The sequence below is a fragment of the Podarcis erhardii genome (assembly GCF_964252035.2).
Source record: "Podarcis erhardii genome assembly, chromosome: 5".
NCBI lineage: Eukaryota > Metazoa > Chordata > Lepidosauria > Squamata > Lacertidae > Podarcis > Podarcis erhardii.
Genome location: NC_138509.1, coordinates 26,398,825 through 26,418,282, shown reverse-complemented (window position 1 = coordinate 26,418,282; position 19,458 = coordinate 26,398,825). Strand labels below are relative to the sequence as shown.

The window sequence follows — 19,458 nt, the reverse complement described above, 5'->3', positions numbered from 1 at the left end:
TAAAGATTGCATCTTTAATGCCAATTTACTAAGCAGGATCTTAAACACCTGCTTGAAGATGGTTTAAGATTCTGGTTAATAAAGTGAAAATAAAGCATGGTTCCCTATTTTGCATGTAATCTAACTGTGGTTCTGTTAAAAGAGAATGTAAACACTGAGAAAGGGAGAGGTGAAGAGGGAGTGTGTCATCCTGTTGCTGATATCCAGCTGCTAAAGAAAATTAGATTTTTTTTTACCAAAGCCATTTTGTGAATCTGCCCCTTCGTGTTTAATTCTGTGCTTTAAAGACCTAGAAAATCTCAGTAGTAGAACAATGGGTTTGCAGAAACAAAATAAGTAGCTATCATAATACTGAGCAGTTCTGTTGTGCATGTCCGACTTGCTCTTTGAAAGAAACACAGGATGTTTGCAGCAGGCTGTCTAATGGTGCCATGTAGCCAATTAGTGCATGAATAATACACTAATATTTTCATAATAGTAGATGAAGACACAGTTAACCCTAGTAGTTTGGACTTCAACACTGTATTCAACAAAGAAGTTTTGACTAAATGTTTGTCTTGCTAGTAAAATAGTAGAACTTCATGCACATGGTCATTCTAAGAATTACTGTCATACCTTCTGCTAGGAAGGTGAGTATTCACACAAGCCATCAAGTTCAGTGAGACTTATTCCCAGGTTAGTGGATATACTACATTTACTTGAGAATAAATCCCATTGAACAAAGTGTGACTTACTTCTGAGTAGACATTCTGAGGATTCTGCTGATGTCCACTTCCTTAGCACAAGGTACAAGGGTATTTATCAGTTGACATGTATAGGAATGTTGTTGTGTTGTTTTTTTATTTTACGTGATCTTCTTTCTCATTGGTTTCATTTTAGTCAACATTTGTGCTCATACTTCTTTTTTAAACTACCTGATGACACTTTCTTTCTGTCTTTTTTCTTCTGCAGTTTTCTTGTTAGTTTTATGGTTGATGCACGTGGGGGTTCAATGAGGGGCAGCCGTCATCATGGCATGAGGATTATTATTCCACCACGTAAATGCACAGCGCCCACTCGCATCACCTGCCGCTTGGTAAAGAGGCACAAACTGGCCAGCCCTCCACCAATGGTTGAAGGAGAAGGATTGGCTAGTAGACTGGTAGAAATGGGGCCTTCCGGAGCACAATTTTTAGGGTGAGTTGTTCTATGAATCGTATTATTGGCTGCCATTTTGCATCTATAGTTTTGCTTTCCTTTACCATATGGATCTAAGTTGTTGGGTCTTTTAAAATTGAAATAACTTGAGGATTGGAGGTAGGCTTCCACTCCTTTTGCTAGGTAAGCACAGGACTGTAATTTTATCTTAGGCCAAATTCTCTATGGTATCATGAATAATTTTTCCTATGGTAATATGTTATGTTTAAGGGATGAGGGGGGAGGGACCCAAAACCTTCTCTCTTATTCTTGATTCATGCAGATATACAAAGGCAGGATGTTGGGAGCACTGTTGAATTATATGCCCAGCACCCAGTGATTATGGAATGCCATTGATTTCTAAAGGAGTACTCTGTACAAACTATCCGCTCATCCTCAAGAGCTGCAAACATTTACCAAGAGAAGAATGTGCAGCTGAATGTGAATTTTGTAGCAGCTACTCTGAGCCGTATACTAACACAAATGCCAACAGCAGACTTTTTCTTTTCCAAAGCTAACATTAGGGGAAACAATCCACTATGATATGGGAGTACATAAATTTATATATGATGATAAATTTTGTTCATTACCATACATGGTCCCCAGTAGAAAGTTCTGTCGGGAATGACAGTTTGTTCCTAATTTCCCCTCTTGTTTTTCTTCCTGCTGCATGGATGTTATTCAGTAAACTGCACCTTCCTACCAATCCTCCCCCTCTAAATGAGGGTGAGAGCATGGTTAGCCGAATCCTGCAGCTTGGGCCTCAAGGAACAAAATTTATTGGGTAGGATGTTTCTAAGAAAAGATATCAAATGTCTACAGTTCTTTTCTTTTCTTTTTATTTAATTCCTTTTTGTTCTGACTTGCTTTTTTTGTTTTGTGTTTTGGTCATTCCCATTATTTAATTTTTTATTTTTTGGTTCACAACAACAACAACAAAAGCTTTCAGCTGATTAACCGTCACTGAAAGAAAAAATCATAGTGGCTTGATTTTATTCTAGCACTGCTCCTGTAATTGATCTTGTGCTTCTAGGCATGTGGAATTCACGGCAAGCATTTCTGCTTTCATAACTTTGTGCTTTTTTCCTATGTTTTAACCAATTTTGACTGTTTCAGCTGCATTGACTACACCTTTTAAAAAGCACTACAGCGACACCACACACATGGTCCTGTTTTAGTTCTGTTGGTAGAGAAGGTATTTGCATGGTTTTGGAGCCAGCTTATGGCACAAATAAACAGCTTTGCCAAATTTGGACCAACAAGGAAGTATTTGTAAGACAGGGGTGGTTAAATATAAGCTTAAGACAGTGGTGTTCAAACTGTCTCCTGCAGGACACTGGGATTTTATCACAATAAGATCAGTAATGATGGCCAGGCATTCCTAAAAATACGAGTTCCTCTATTACCGACCTTCCCCAACATTGTGCAACCAAGTGGGAATGTTCCAATGTGTAAACTCAGCTCATGTGAGGCAGTAACAAGGTCTTAACATATCACTTACAGCATATAAGAGGGGATCTTACAATGTGCCACAGAACCACCCCTAATATCCTGAGCTTCCATAGCAGATAAAGTTATGTTTTCTTGAGAGTGGGAAGTCCATCTCCCTTGCCATCTGCTACTGACTCAAAAGGAAGTTCAAAAAACACATTCCTAGAAATTCTACCTGTATCTGAAGTCTGTGATGTTTAATGTAGAATGTTATTCTGAATTCTGTGTTCAGCACATTCCCAAGGGCCCTATGAATGGCCTGAGAACATCTGAGGCCATAGCATTATTGAAGCTGGGGAAAGTTTCCAGGGGGTTGCAAGATATAAGTATAATTAATATATACCAAAATCTTCATGTGCTTGAGTACTCACAATAGATACTCATTCTTTACCTTTAACTCTGGGCCAAACTAGACACAATCATAATCATGCAAATAGCAGTTGCTGGTGATTGTTGTTTTTATATAAAAATAAATACTTAAGCACCCTGATGGGCGGGAGGTAGATCCAGATCATCAGCACAGTGGGGGGAAATATTTTTACCTCTTTGCCTCCATTGTGGTCTCAACAGGATTGTTACTCCTGCACAGCTGCTATTTGCAATGGGAGGAAACTCCCAGTTGCATGATAAACATCACTTCTAGTTTAGCTCTTTGTTTTCAGACAAGTGTAGCTCATCACTTGCGGGACTCACTTAAGAAGCATGAAAAGTCTGCCTAAACACTAAGAACTTAGAATTTGATCTAATTCCCCATCCCACTATGGCCCAAATGTATAGGTGGGTGACTGATTGCTTGAGTCATGATGTACTCAGAGTGTGCCAATGCACTGAGAATGCCACTAACTCTCTGTATGCATCTTGAAATGCCCAGGAGTGACAGTTTGGCCACCCCTGTGACCAAAGTTCTGTCTTGTTCAATAAAATTCAGTAAATGATCTGGTTGAATAAGATTGGTGAAAATGTTAACCCTTCTAAAACTGAATTATATTTCAGGTTTGAAAACAAAGTATGAATTTTGTATATATCTATTTACAATTATTAGAAAACTGTGATATTCATATTTAAAATCTCGGGAAGATTTGACTATTTTGACTGCCTGCCTTCAGAGGTTGTGAGGTTCTAACGTAGCATGTTGTTCCAAGTCCTGTGTTCAATACCTGTCTAATACCTTCTCTGTGAGTATTGTTTATGTTCATGCACAAAACTGTGTGTGTCTTATACAGAGAGACAGTATCTGACATATTCGCCTGCAAAGATTGTATTCATAGGATAGTTTTCAATGGGCTTAAACATTTTCTGTTTTGCAAGGCCTGCACAAACATTAGGCAAACAAGTGGAACTGCTATCATCCATCTCTTGTTGAGATGATTGAACCAATAACCAAATGCAACACTAGAATATTTGGCGCTTCACAAAAATAAATCCACAATCTGTCAGAAACGGAGCACTTTTTCATCCCATTGGGGTGATTTAAACAATGACTTAATGCACCCATTGAAATCAATGAGATGTAAAAGTAATTAGCTGGGTCATACCCTAAATTGCCTTAAAAAAATACTGCTATTACCGTTTCTGATTCTCCCTTGTAAAAGAATAAAGTGTAACAGCTGAAGAAAGTCTCAGCTAGTACTGCTGCTACTCTTTGATGTTTATGCAGAATGGTGAGGTTTTCTCTCTCTCTCTCTCTCTATATATATATACATATGAGCAGAGCTAAGTACAACCTCTGTGGGAAATTAATGATACTGTCTGTTTAAATGTCTTAAGGCTGCATAATCCATAACTGCTCGTGTTTCTCTGATGGAATACTTCAAAGGCTTTCCTTGCCCATGAGCAAAGATTTCCATTTTATTAAAAAAAGAAAAAAAGGCACGGAAAACAACCTGTTTGTTTATTACACTGGCCACTTAATTATGCTCTTGTAATCTTTGGTTGAAGGCACACAGTCAGGTAACACTAGGTGTATTATTTAAACAGGGGTGCAAATGGATCCGGCCAGCAACCCAAGATAAATACAGCTACATAAGATCATGGTTCTGTCAGAGGCCTACACAACTTTTTACCCACCAAGCTGAGCACAGCTCACCAGATATGTATGGTTAACCATCAGAGGCTGAATAAATCTCTCTTTCTGTTGTTAACAAGGAGGCGGGTAGGAGGGATTGCAAGCCCTTCACCACAAATACGTGTGTTTGGTTTTAAAAGGTCAGAGGTTGTGCAGGCCTGTTCTGCTGAATTCATCAGCCAAGAGCTAGACTACCAATTAGTTAGCTGTTTGAATTGGTGCCCATTGTGAAAGTGTGGAAGACAGGGAGACCGACATAGGCCAGAGCCAGTGACAGATGGAGCAAACTAATTCTACTTTTGTAACCATCCTCCTCCCTGCTAAGTTCTACAAGTGCAAACTTAGGCCAGGGAGAAGGAAGTGGACAGGCAGCCCCAGCCCCTGGACTGATTGTGAGAAGAACCAAAATATTTCCTCAAATCCTCCAGGTTAAGTTGTTGAGCCAATCTTTTCTACATTCATAGACTAATACCAGCAAGTTTTCTTTGGCATATGAGGAAGATCACATCAATCCATTCTGACATGCAGGTGCCCCCATAAGTGACTAAAACTGCTACAGTTTTGTCCCCATACGATCAGTATTTACCAGGGGCTTTAGTATATGTAGTGCTTGAAAAGAAACACATGCTCACACAAATGGTGCTGGAGGAAAAGAGGAGTCACAATACAGGTTCTCATACCCCGGCCTTCTGCAGGCTTATTCCCCACTGAACTCCTCGTGCATTGGATTGCGCTGCACGTTATTTTGTAAAATTAGACTGTATATATTTCCAGTTGCATTAATTCTTTGTATGAAAGATTTCATTGGATCAAAATGTACACTTTCCATTAAAGCCAATGTAAATATGGCATGCCAGCAAAATGGAACTTCTGTTTGCTTGTTTTTTGTTTTATATCTGACTGTGTCTCTTCTACACCTTAGAACCAAGTTGGTCTTTGCCTATGCTGGTGCATCGCCCGTTGATAATTATTAAAGGGCTGTGTGTATTCTGTGATTCTGTGCAAGGGCAGAAAAGTAGAGACTGTAGTACTGGGTGCCAAATTCAACTTCCCGAGACTTTCAGTGCTCTCCCTGGTTGCTGTTTTTTAATGTCTAGTCTTTATGATTGTGCAAATGGACTTGAAATTGCATGGGTAATTAAGATTGCCCAGTGGTAAGAGGATGGAACTTCAGTACTTTTTTATATCCTTCTACATCTGTACCTCCTTACTCCTCCCAAGATTAAAACATATTTAAAGTTATTTAGCATATTTAAATATATTTAAATCAGGCAAAGTGAGCGAAACTTGCAAATCTGGTAAATTTCCACAATATATATTGGCTGGGAAAATGAGCTTTTCTTTACAATATATTTGAAAAACTTGGTGCAAATTGTCAGTTCTCTTCTCTCCCCACCCCATTTTCTTTATTTTAAGTCAAAGCTCCCACCCAGCCCTAAGTAAACAGCATTGCATATGCACAGAGTTGTTCAAGCACAAGAAAAGCAATATTCAAACTCCGAGTTTCACTTTTTAGAAACAATTTTTAAAAGTAAGTTTGCAACTGGGTGGAGAGCATCAGGTGAAGTCTCAAAACAAAGTGTTGATAAAGATTTCCAGCAATCAGGGTCCTGTGCATCAGTGCCCTGGCATTGCTTCTTACTTCTTCCTGTGACTAGCAGAAGCAGAATAAATTGTACAGACTCAAATAAGTTGTCCAGATTGGCTTAGGTTGCATATGAAAGAATTCAGCTTTTCTAGACACGGAACATGGGGTTACTTTGACACAGCCAAATGTTTATGTGTGTTAAGTGCCGAGTACACACAGCCCTGAGTAAATAGCATTATGTATGCATAGCCAAGTGCAGGATCTAAGCTTGCCTGCTGAAACCCTTTCTTTTTATTTGCTTATATGCATTTTTGTAACTTGTTTTTGTTGTCTGTGTAAATTGATGTATGTCAGCACTCCTGTGCGTGCTTATCTAAGTGTGTAATTGGAGTGGATTATTGAAAACAAAAACAAACAAAAAACCTTGCAATTTGAATTGGAAAGGGTTTTGCAGCTTTGCCAGTTATTAACCATTTCCCCCCCATGAGCGCACTTGTAGCTGTGTGACAGACAACTCTTGAGTAAGGGAGCAGCACTTAGTAAACTGAAAAAATGCATGTACAATATGAATTGCTTCTTCTTCTTCTTTTATTTGGTGTAGTCCTGTCATAGTGGAAATCCCTCATTTTGGATCGATGCGAGGAAAGGAAAGAGAACTGATTGTGCTTCGAAGTGAAAACGGTGAAACGTGGAAGGAACATCAGTATGACAGCAGGCATGAAAACCTCACTGAAATACTGAACGGCATGAATGAAGGTATATATGCACTGTTACTGTTTTGGCCTGGGCAAATAGCAAGTAGAAACATGTGTTGGGTTTGTTTTTGAATGATTAAAGGTGAATTAGGCGGTGACTATACAAATAGCATTACCACAGTGCCATGTGGCATGGATATAATACCATATATGTTCTTATGCTTGCCAGCAGAAAGATACACAACCATCCAATCAAAGAACCTATTTGCAGTTAAGAAATATATTTCAGTATCCCAATTATTTGTTACAGAAGTGAATTAATGATGCTCATTTAATGTTCCAAGATGGCGGCGCGTTCATACGCTGCGGCTCTGAGCCCCCAATACCTCACCTACTCACGCACAAAACTGGTAAACATTGGGATCACAAGAAAAATAGAGATAACTAGAGAGTTTCAAAGGTCCCACTGTATACCAAACCTCCAGGATCTCTATGGATTGTCGACGGGAGGGGGAAGTGCCGAAAGAAGCGAAAGAGAAAAGAGCGAAAGCAAAAACGTGGTTGCAGAGCTGATCTGTTAACCCGGCTTCGAAAAAGACCCACGAGACCAGCACTGCCAAGCGTCTTCTTGACCAACACCAGATCTCTCGCCCACAAAATTGACAAATTACAGTTACTGATGGCAGCAAACAAGCTTCTTTGTGAGAACTGTGTGGTAATTATTACTGAAACTTGGCTACATTCAGCAGTACCAGATGCGGCAGTTGAGCTGATAAATCGAATAATTTATCGCTCTGATAGAAACAGTGATTCTGGTAAAGCTAGGGGCGGGGGAGTCTGTATTTACATACACAATGGTTGGTGCGTTAACAGCAAAGTAGCTTACACGTATTGCTCCCCAGATCTAGAATTGATGGCAGTTACATGTCGGCCATTTTATTTGCCTAGAGAAGTAACTGTCATAATTATTATAGCTGTTTATATTCCATCCGATGCTAATGTCAATGCGGCACTTTCTAAGCTATATGACGTCATCTCCGAGCAGCAGCAAATCCACCCAGAGGGCACCCTTGTTGTGGCAGGGGACTTCAATCAAGCCTGCCTAAAGACGGTTTTTCCTAAGTTTGAACAGTTCGTGAAATTTCCCACTAGAGGACAGAATGTTCTAGATCTCGCGTATTCCAATTTGAAACAGGCATACAGGGCAATCCCCTTCCCCCACTTAGGCTCATCCGACCATTCTTCAGTTTTTCTATGTCCGAAGTACATCCCTCTCAGGAGAAGAATTCAGTCAGTTATAAAAACAGTTAGAACTTGGCCAGAGGGTGCTCTTAGTCAGCTCCAGGATTGTTTTGAGAGCACTGATTGGAGTGTGTTTGAACAGCAAGATCTGCATAGATACACAGATGCTATACTCTCCTATATTAAAGTGTGCATCGATAATGTAACATCGCAGAGATGCATTAGACTCTATGGGAACTGTAAACCATGGATGACTGCTGAAGTAAGAAAATCCAGGATTCTGCCTTTAAGACAGGGAATATAGACATATACAGAGAGGCAAGAATAAATCTCAAAAAAAAGCATTAAGGCAGCAAAACAACAGTATAAGCTTAAGGTGGAAAATTATTTAGCCAATAACATCATGAAACAAGTGTGGCAACGACTGCAGCACCTAACCAACTACAAGAGCAATACAAGGAACATGGTTAAGACTGATGCCTCATTGGCAGAGGAACTGAACATCTTCTTTGCTCGGTGCGGTTGGTTGGGTTTTATCTTCTAGGGATAATTACCCTATCAAACCTTCACCTCTTCCCCATATCATTCTGACCCAAGAGTCCTGGACCAGAGATGACTTGTTATTGAGGAGATCTTACCCCTCTATTGGGGAGGCTAGTATGGGGTCTGGGATTCCCACTATTGAAGGGCTAGGGAAGAATGGCGGTGGGGCTAAATATCACTATCGGCGAAGGGTTTTGAGATGCAGTGATGCTCGAACCCCTTCCAATCTATGCCCCGTCCCAAGGGACAAGGGTAGGGCGAGCAGGGATTACCCACCTCCGTCATTGGTGCTGTGCAATGCCAGGTCCATAGGCAATAAAACTGCCACCATGCGTGACTTTTTTGTCTCGCAGGGGATTGACCTGGCTTGCGTGACAGAGACCTGGGTACGGGAAGGCGAAGTAATCTCCCTACACGAGATAACACTTCCAGGTTTCTCTGTCCTCCATCAATCGCGGACTGTGGGTCGGGGGGAGGAGCAGTGTTGTTGATCCGGGAGGATTGCTTTTTCAGGGCTCTGCCACCACCGGCAATCTCCGGCATTGAATGTGTTGATGTCGTGTGGGGCACCAAGGAGAACTTGGCTGTCTGGCTGGTGTACCGACCACCTAGCGCACCAGCAGCCACCCTGTCAGACCTGCTGGAGGTGGCGGCAGGTTGGGCCTTGGAGTTCCCAAACCTATTGGTTTTGGGAGACTTCAACATCCATGCCGATGCCGCCCCCTCCTCACAGGCTCTGGACCTAGTGACTTCTATGGCAACACTGGGGCTCTCCCAGTTTGTTATGGGCCCGACCCATCAAGCAGGCCACACGCTGGATTTGATCTTTGGTGCTGGCATAGATGTGATCATGCTCCCCCCTGTGGAAGTGCCATTGTCTGATCACTACGCTCTGAAAGCCAAGATTGATTTCCCGCTCCCCCCCCCCGCTTGGGTGGCAAGCCTATTTGGGCTCGCCCGCGAAGACTGGTGGATCCTGATAGATTCCGTCTGGCCTTGAGGGACCTTGCTCCTCCTGGCGACTCATTAGATGACCTTGTCAAGGACTGAAATAACCGGTTCTTGGCGGCCATCGATGAGATTGCGCCCAAGCACCCTCTGCGACCCCGTTGAAACCGGGCCCCTTGGTTTACCGAGGAGCTCCAGAAAATGAAGCGGGATCTCAGACAGCTAGAGTGAGTATGGCGATGGACTCGTGACGGAGCTTCAAGAACATCTTATAGGACGCTTATGAAAGCCTATGAGATGGCTATGAAAGCTGCTAAGAAATCTCACTTCGCAGCTTCCATTGCATCCGCTGGCTCTCGCCCAGCACAACTTTTTAGAATAATTAGGTCAATAACATCCTTAGGAGGACAACCAAATTTAAGCACAAATTCAACCCACAGCTGTGAGGCATTTGCAAGTTTTTTTGTGGAGAAAGTCCTGTTGCTCCGCCGTGACCTACCTGCCAATTTAGATACAGTGACAGAACTGGAGGCCCCTCGACTGTCTTCGGGTCCAGTGTTAGAACATTTCGATCAGATACTCCCTGCAGATGTGGATAGACTCCTCCAAGCTGGTAGGCCCACCACCTGCCTCCTCGATCCGTGCCCGTCTTGGCTGATTAGGGCGTGCCCAGATATCGCGCGGACCCCTCTGGTTTAAATTATCAATTTGTCCCTTAACACAGGGACATTCCCAGGGGAGCAATGGTGTGTCCGCTCTTAAAGAAAACTTCACTAGATCCTTTAGATCTATCCAATTACCGCCCAGTTTCAAATCTCCCATATCTGGCTAAGGTAATTGAGAGAGCAGTTGCTGAACAGCTTGGTAGGTTTCTGGAGGAGGGTTGGGACTGCTGATTCTCTTAGATTTGTCAGCAGCATTTGACATGGTCGATCATGATCTTTTGGACCACCGCCTCGCCGATGTGGGGATACAGGGCATAGCCCATAAATGGCTGTGCTCTTTTAGCTCTGGTCGGGGACAGAGGGTGGCACTAGGTAGGGAGTTGTCGTCGCACCACCCCTTGGTGTGTGGAGTGCCACAGGGCGCAATTCTCTCCCCGATGCTTTTTAACATCTTTCTGCACCCCCTTGCCCAGATTATCCAGAGCTTTGGGCTGGGTTGTCACTAATATGCTGATGACACTCAGCTCTATCTGCTGATGGATGGCCATACCGACTCAATCCCTGACACACTGACCAGATGTTTGGAAGCTGTGGCTGGATGGTTTCGTGGGAGCCGATTGAAACTAAATCCTTCAAAGACAGAGGTCCTCTGCCTGGGTCGGGATGGTATGGGGATGAGGGACCAACTCCCTTCTCTTGCGGGGCCCCAATTAGTGCAATTGCCTTCCATTAAGAGTTTGGGTGTAATCCTTGACGCCTCCCTTTCCATGGAGGCGCAAGTTACAGTAACAGCCAAGGCGACATTTTTCCACCTTCACTGCATCAAACTGTTGGTCCCTTACCTTTCCCGCCCCGACCTGGCCACAGTGATCCATGCGATGGTCACCTCCAGGCTTGACTACTGTAATTCGCTCTACACGGGGCTGCCCTTGAAGCTGTCCCAGAAACTCCAGCGGGTGCAGAATGCTGCAGCAAGGCTCCTCACAGGGTCTCTGCCATGGGAGCATATTCACCCAGTGCTTTTCCAACTGCATTGGCTCCCAGTGGAGTACAGGGTCAGATTTAAGGTGCTGGTTTTGACTCACGGCCCAGGACCCTCGTACCTACGGGACCGCCTCTCCTGATATGCCCCACGGAGGACCTTAAGGTCCACATATAGCAACACCCTAGAGGTCCCGGGCCCTAAGGAAGTTAGAATAGCCTCAACCAGAGCCAGGGCCTTCTCAACACTGGCCTGGTGGAATGCTCTGTCTCTTGAGACCAGGGCCCTGCGGGATCTGATCTCTTTCCGCAGGGCCTGTAAGACAGAGTTGTTCCACCTAGCCTTTGGCTCAGAATCAGTTTGATTCCCTCCCCCTCTTTCCTTTTCCTTTCTCCTCCTATGAAGAGATTGCTCCCTAATTGTTTTAATGTTGTATCTTAATCTTTTAAATTGTATTTTAATCAACTTGTTTTTATTATTGGTTGTTAGCCGCCCTGAGCCCAGTCTTGGCTAGGGAGGGCGGGGTATAAATAAAAAAATATTATTATTATTATTATTATTATTATTATTATTATTATTATTATTATAAATTATTACTGCAGGTACCACTGTATAATTTCTCTAACTTCTAGTTTTTGTTTGAATATCCATTATTTCCCCTCTTGCTGCTATTTCTGTTTATGCAAGGGTTAGAAAATGTTCACAAGTATTCAGTTGGAAAATTTGTGTTCACCTGAATTGCTGCCAGTGGCAGTAAGCAGGAACATGCTGAGTCAGACATTGCTTCTTCCATGCAATTGTGATTGTAGGAAAGGCAGAGAAACTGACAAATGTTTGAAGAATCAGCCCTATGTGGTATGGTATGGAAGCAGCATCCTAAGTGATGCCATCTTGATTGATTTATAGGAGTGGTCTGGTATATTGACTTATTTGTTATCTAACTCAGTGGTGAGATAAATTAAACCATCCATTCAGTGTATCTTTTCCCTTTTATGACAGAATAATTACTGGGTTTGGTGAAAGCAGCACCATCTACTGGCAAAGCTAGATATTAGAACCAAAACGTAATTTGTAGACCTGTAAAAATGGAACCAGGCTTTAATAGTGGAACATATAACCCAGAAATGTTGCACATTGAATGGTGAAATATACATTTATTAAATGCATAAATAATATTTTTTATATTCATCTGGCATTTCCTCAGGTCAGACCACCATGAGCTAATCTAACCAACTGAGTTATGAGATACTTCTTATCTCCCAATAAACCAAAACCCCAAACAAAAAAAGTTTGGATGCAGATTCACGTTTTGTTCCTTTCATTAATACACCTTTCTGTCATGAGGTTGATTATAAAGGTGATTACTTAGCCTTTTATCAGATCAAAACGAAATAGCCATGTTAAACCAGAAAGGGGTAAATAAGAGTAAATAAAATAGTATCTTTCATGTGGTCCAATCAGTATTCACAGTGCAGTCTGTGCATTACTGAGTTACACCAAATTCCTATTCAGGCTGGGTGTTCAAATCCAACAAAACTGATGTTAAGTCCAGCTTGCCGTTACAGATTTTTTTCAGCCTTGAAATGGAACAGGAAGAGGTTCTTCCAGAAAGCATTACATTGAGGACAGCATATGCGTTAGTATTCAAAGCAACCCAAAGACTTTCTTGGACAAGGCTGAAACTCTCTTAAAAAGCCCACTCATAATACCTGAACAGTAATATTTATAAATATTTATAAACATTTCTGATTTTCCCTTGCATAGAATTGGACAGCGCAGAGGAACTTGAGAAGAAGCGTATCTGCAGAATTGTCACGAAGGACTTTCCTCAGTACTTTGCTGTGGTTTCACGAATTAAGCAAGAAAGCAACCAGATTGGTCCAGAGGGTGGCATTCTGAGCAGCACAACTGTGCCTCGAGTCCAGGCTTCCTTCCCTGAAGGAGCATTAACTAAGCGGATACGAGTGGGTCTGCAGGTAATAAGATGAGCCTTTCTTTTCATTTTTGAAAACCAGAAGTAAGGTTTAACGGGGCCGGATCACATGATGTACCTCCCTAAAGGTAAAGGTAAAGGGACCCCTGACCATTAGGTCTAGTCGTGACCAACTCTGGGGTTGCAGCGCTCATCTCACTTTACTGGCCCAGGGAGCCGGTGTACAGCTTCCGGGTCATGTGGCCAGCATGACTAAGCCGCTTCTGGCGAACCAGCGCAGCACACGGAAACACCGTTTACCTTCCCGCCGGAGCGGTACTTATTTTTCTACTTGCACTTTGACGTGCTTTCGAACTGCTAGGTTGGCAGGAGCAGGGACTGAGCAATGGGAGCTCACCCCGTCGTGGGGATTCAAACCACCAACCTTCTGATTGGCAAGTCCTAGGCTCTGTGGTTTAACCCACAGCACCGTCCTGATATACCTACTGAGATCTGGCCTAACAGGTTGAGGGAAATGAGTGCCTGCAGCTTCAGCCTGCCCACCATTCCTTCATGTAGACACAAGGATGGATTATGCAAATACTGTCTATATGCCTATAGTCAAAACAAAATAAAAAAATTCCTTCCAGTAGCACCTTAAAGACCAACTAAGTTAGTTCTAGGTATGAGCTTTCGTGTGCATGCACACTTCTTCAGCAGATACATGTATCTACAGCAGATGTATCTGCTGAAGAAGTGTGCATGCACACGAAAGCTCATACCTAGAACTTAGTTGGTCTTTAAGGTGCTACTGGAAGGATTTTTTTTATTTTGTTTTGACTACGGCAGACCAACACGGCTACCTATCTGTATATGCCTATAGTTCAACATACCCACCCACCCACAAACACAAATTCCTGATATAATGAGGAAATCAACCACATTTCTTACCTGTATGCATTGAACCTTACATGTGTAGGAAGCATGTGTGAATGGCAGAAGTGGGACAGTGAGCAGAGGACCTGCCCACACGCTCCCCTCTACACAGTACACCACTTCCTAAGAGGTGTACTGTCCAGTCTGGCCTCTTAATAAAAGGAGCAGCTCTTCTCCCTCCTGCATGGCAAATTGTAACTGCCAAAATGCCCACTTCTGTGTAACTTGTTAAAAGCTTACCTATCCTGCCCACCTTAGCATTTGGTCATCCCAATGAACCTTATTCAGATCTGTAGTATAAGCATCTGCTAAGCAGGGAACAGCGGCATTCTGGATGAAATCCATATTTTTACAGCAAATCCACCTACATACAACAGATATTTTCACCTTGCAGTTGTTGGATTTTAGTTAGGTCCCCCATTTCAGTGAACCAGATGACATTGTTGAAATTGATAAGAATACCAAAAAGAAGAAGGGGTTGCATTCAGCTAACTTTGAGTAGACCCATTGAAAACAATGGCTGTAACAAATTTAGGTTCATTAATTCAATAGGTCTTCGCTGAGTAAAAGTTGAATACAACCTGAAGTTTGGGACTTGTTGAATTTTACAGAATTCTGTAATGGAATTTTACCCTAAAATCCTGCATTTGTGTAGCATTTATGCTGTATAACAGCAACAGAAATTTTACAGAAAAATAACATCTAGGTAAAGTATGGTACTACTGGAAGGATTTTTTTTATTTTATTTCGACTACGGCAGACCAACACGGCTACCTACCCGTAACTATAAATTGCATGTTTGAGAATCTTATATCCCATGATTTTAGAATCTCTTTTTCCTATATTGAAAATAGGCTCAACCAGTTCCAGATGAAACAGTCAAGAAAATCCTTGGTAACAAAGCAACATTCAGCCCCATTGTCACTGTGGAACCAAGAAGAAGAAAATTCCATAAGCCAATCACCATGACAATTCCTGTGCCACCCCCATCAGGGGAAGGGATAACCAATGGATACAAAGGAGACACGACACCCAGCCTTCGGCTACTGTGTAGCATAACAGGTTAGGCAAAGGCATAAGGAAGGGCATCCCCATTTATCCAACATATCTTTTCTAAATTGGGCAAACTTTTCCTCTTCCCCTCTCTCAAGAGTCGCATTTCCCCCAGGAGCATCTCCTTGGTACTGCATATCGCATATGGAATCAGCCAAAGCCAGCAGTGTGTGGGGTCATCACCTTTCTCTCTTTCTGTCACGCCCCCTTTTCTCCACACACCCACCCAACACCCCTTTCTCTCTCCTTAACTGTCCCCCTTCTTGTCCAGTGGACTGCTGGGGTGGAGACAGATGGCTTTGGCCAAAGTCCAGAATTGATGGTTTTGCAGGGAGCTTTTGTAATTAGACACAGGGGTTGCGGTGTTGACCTAGCGCCACTGGTTGCCCATCCCTCTGCAATCCTGCAGAGGCGAGGACCAGCTCTCCCCAGTTCTGCCCTGCCCTTCTGCAATCCAAGCATTATATTGCCCACCTTAAATATTACAGACCTTTCATGTCCTTCCCTCTGGAAAGGAATCCATTCCATATGATCACCACATTATATGAGTGTTTCAGAAACTTCCCACACCAATTATTATGTATAAATAAAACTAAGATAAAGTGCAAACCTAAAGCACTATTTCAGATCTATGTAAAAAATCAGTTCCCTTTAAACAAGTGTGACTTCATCTTTTATTTCCTAGGAGGTACTTCACCAGCTCAGTGGGAAGACATCACAGGAACCACTCCACTGACTTTTGTAAATGATTGTGTCTCTTTCACAACCAACGTTTCAGCCAGGTACAGTAAAAGCAAATGAAACACAAATAATTATACTTTATTACGGCATACAGGTTGTATTATGAAGATCAGAATAACTTGAGTGGTACACACTGGAATAACTAGCTCAATAGCAGGACTTTTTTTACTGATGGGAGAGGAGCAAAAACAGATTCATAACTAGGGATGTTTACCAGAAAAAATAAAATCCTCCCATCTGAATTTCTCCTCAGATTTTGGTGCCCCTAATCACATCTTGTTGTTTTTAACAGAGTGGCGCCAGTGCCTTAGTAATCCGTCATTCTTCCAATATTGGTATCTAGATATTATACAGAGGAGCAGTTTCCACAACATTCAGTTCCTTCTGCTCACTGAGATCTGTTTTTGCACACACATCACCAATGTGCAGAAGTGCTCGTTTGCCAAGGAGGTGGCAGATCTGGCCTCCAAGGTGTGCAGCACAGCCATCAGCAGTGGAGAGTTCCCTTTTCCTAGATTACAGAAAACCAACACAGCACATTATGAGCAGACCAGAAAAAATAATAAATATTGTATTGAACATGTCTATAACATGCTTTGACAGTTCTCAGATCAGCCACCTCCAAGTTTTGCCAGAAGTAATTTATAAGTATATATAAGAAAAAGTAAGTTAGAAAACCCAGGAATGTGACTTGGTTCTGTTAGCTGGAGAGGTAGTTCAAACCACAGTAAAGTTATGGTGGGAAATCACCATTGTATAAAGATGGACTGATTGGTCTTTACATCTATGTATGTGCATCCAGATTTTGGCTAGCAGACTGCCATCAAGTTCACGAAACTGTCGGGTTGGCCACACAGCTTTATAGGGAATTAATATGTGTTCCCTACATGGCCAAGTTTGTCATTTTTGCCAAAATGAATGATGCAGTGGAATCCAATCTGCGCTGCTTCTGCATGACAGATGATAAAGTCGACAAAACTTTGGAGCAGCAAGAAAACTTTGAAGAAGTTGCAAGAAGTAAAGATATTGAGGTATACCATCATTCCACAGTAAAGGCCTATTGTAGATCTACAGGCTTTGTAGGGGCTTTTAAAAATATATTCCTTTCTAAAAGTTACAGTTCATATTCTAATAAAGAATAAATTGTGTCTATAAACCTGTCAATACAGTAAACATCACTGTGTTTATCAGTTAGCCTGGCCAATTTAGATATTTCAGGCACTTTAAAACCAGTCTATTCACAGCTGTCAAGACAGTTACAAATTTCCTGCGTCTCTAAACAAATTCAAGATTGCATTGTCGGTAAAGTATCAAGAGACATCAAAACAATGACTATTGTCAGTTTAATTTTTCTACACCTGAGTCCAATAAGCTTGAGCATAGATGCCTAAGGATGGATATAACATGCCCAATCTTGCTAAACAAATGCTTCCAATACATGAATCTATCTGTTCAAAATGTTTTATTTAATTTGAATGGAGTAAGATGCTAGTGTAATTCAGTTCATGTCTTCCAGAACCGGGGCATTGCTTACCCCCTTTCTTCCTGGTACACCTAGGCATGACGGACAAGTAGTGGAATGTGTGAACTTACTTTCACATTGTCCATGAGTCCTTTTATCAGTTAGGGGGCGGGGGAGAAAGAAAGAAAGAAGTAAAGAACTGAGCTTTGCGTAGCTTAAATTGCCAGCTGGCTGTTGAAGGGTCAGTTTAGAAATAAATATCTGTAGTCTTGACTGACCTTCCCCCCACACCAAAGAACATACCACACATCTCTTCCTGTTGAAAATACTGCAGTGAAGCCATGCTGAAAGGCAACTTTAACTGTGGGTTTAAATAGTAATTTAACAGTTGGGATGCTTACTGTTTATTGCAATAGTTCGGCACGGAAATAGATCTAACAGATTTATTGTTGACCCAACAGGTTTTGGAAGGAAAGCCTATTTATGTGGATTGCTACGGGAATCTAGCCCCTTTGACAAAAGGAGGACAGCAGCTTGTATTTAATTTTTATGCTTTCAAAGAAAATAGACTGCCATTTTCTATCAAGGTAAAAGTAAAACCGCACTGGAGCAGTCACAATGAGAAAACTGTTCCTGCGTGATGACAAACCTTGTGTGTTTGTGTGTGTTTTTCAAACCCTCTGTTTGTCTGTGGTGTTTGGAAAAGGTGCGCCATCCACTTCACCTGTGCAACGGCATATTGCTACCACGAGATGTGAGCCGCCATCCCACTAATTGGGAATGGCAGGTTTGAAGCCTGCTTAAGGTACACTGAGGAAATTAGGTTGTTGGCAGAAAGGGGCTCCAGGGCTCTGGGATGAACTTCAAGATGATGGGCTTCGGTTTACCTCCTTGCTAGTATTTAGAAAGCTTTGTACCACTTATTAAGCAAAGTTTAAAAGGCCAATCTGCTTCTTTACAAAAATATATATTTTATGGACTGCTACTCAACTGCATTTTAATTTTACTTCTCAGTTGTGATTTTGTTAGGATTTTAAATGTGTTTGTAAAGCCCCTTAAATGGTTGGAGGTACAAGTTGGCAATTCTTTAAAAGAAGCATTTAAATAACCACAACATCCATGTGCAAAAAAGTTACCATGTTAGCCAGGTTGCCAGTGTTCACATTATACCTTCAGAATGCCATCTCCAAAACAGGAGAAAATGCAGCCACCGAGTGGCTTGTGTTGTTGCCTTGTTGATTTAGTTTAAGCACTTTAATTTGTTTCCAGACAAAAATGGGAGGTTTTTTCTTTCTGGCCTTAAGTCTAGGTTGCCAGAAAGACCACTTTCTTCCATATTGATGGATGGATGGATTTAGTTTGTTCATATGCCACCTTTTCACATAATTATGATCATCCATAATTATGATCTTACCACCCCCACCCATGAAGCTTAATTAGGTGGTGACCAGGGAAAGGTCCGTATTACCACTTGGCAATTAGTTGGCAATTGAATAAGATATTCCATGTCTGGGCTGTCAATTATTTATGTTTTTATTTAATTTAATATATTTCCTTTTTGCTACTATCAATTGGCTCAGTTTGACTTTGTGGTTTTACTGGATTTTATTGTAGAAGTTTTCTTTTTAAAAATTTTAAGTCACCAGTCTTATTATGATGGAAAGGCAGGATGGCTATAAAATGCTTTAGATAATTAAATGCAATCTCAAACTTTGGCCAGCTTTTTATTAGTCTTATTAAACTGTCCTTGGAATAATGCAGACACCTTGTAATTGCTTTAGCTTTGTGTTTGTAACACCCTGTGGTAGAAATAATGTGGAGGATTAATGTGTAGGACAGATGAGAATTAATGTTTGGAGATCCTGTTTCAGCACAAGGCACTTGATTTGATAATTATCAGGTGCCTTCCCATTGTATGGTTCAAGGAACTTAGATTTTGGGGTTTCTTTGCGTGTTTTG

At 41.8% G+C, this 19,458-nt stretch overlaps 2 protein-coding genes across 60 annotated transcripts in view; one reads left to right on the top strand and one right to left on the bottom strand.

Annotated features, from left to right (window-relative positions):
• Window positions 1-19,458, bottom strand: part of LOC309341600 (uncharacterized protein) — a 99,523-nt gene that overhangs the window by 34,825 nt on the left and 45,240 nt on the right. For 10 of the 27 annotated variants that reach the window (XR_014156408.1, XM_081861310.1, XM_081861309.1 and 7 more), the window contains one exon: window positions 16,095-16,548. The exons of 14 other annotated variants lie outside the window; for them this stretch is intronic. Coding sequence is in view for 8 of the 13 variants with exons in the window: in XM_081861310.1 (XP_081717436.1) it covers window positions 16,377-16,548 (172 nt within the window). In the remaining 5 variants the exon portion in view is untranslated. Of the gene's footprint in view, window positions 1-15,021; window positions 15,159-16,094; window positions 16,549-17,075; window positions 17,651-19,458 lie in introns of those variants that run through there. 3 more of the 27 variants (XR_014156419.1, XR_014156409.1, XM_081861306.1) reach the window with 3 other exon arrangements.
• The window catches only part of ANK3 (ankyrin 3), a 393,627-nt gene that overhangs the window by 341,296 nt on the left and 32,873 nt on the right, over window positions 1-19,458 (top strand). For all 33 annotated transcript variants that reach the window (XM_081861089.1, XM_081861079.1, XM_081861106.1 and 30 more), the window contains 7 exons: window positions 952-1,176; window positions 6,922-7,076; window positions 13,160-13,371; window positions 15,098-15,305; window positions 15,982-16,078; window positions 16,840-17,068; window positions 17,961-18,086. In XM_081861089.1, coding sequence (XP_081717215.1) covers window positions 952-1,176; window positions 6,922-7,076; window positions 13,160-13,371; window positions 15,098-15,305; window positions 15,982-16,078; window positions 16,840-17,068; window positions 17,961-18,086 — 1,252 coding nt within the window. The remainder of the gene's footprint in view (window positions 1-951; window positions 1,177-6,921; window positions 7,077-13,159; window positions 13,372-15,097; window positions 15,306-15,981; window positions 16,079-16,839; window positions 17,069-17,960; window positions 18,087-19,458) is intronic.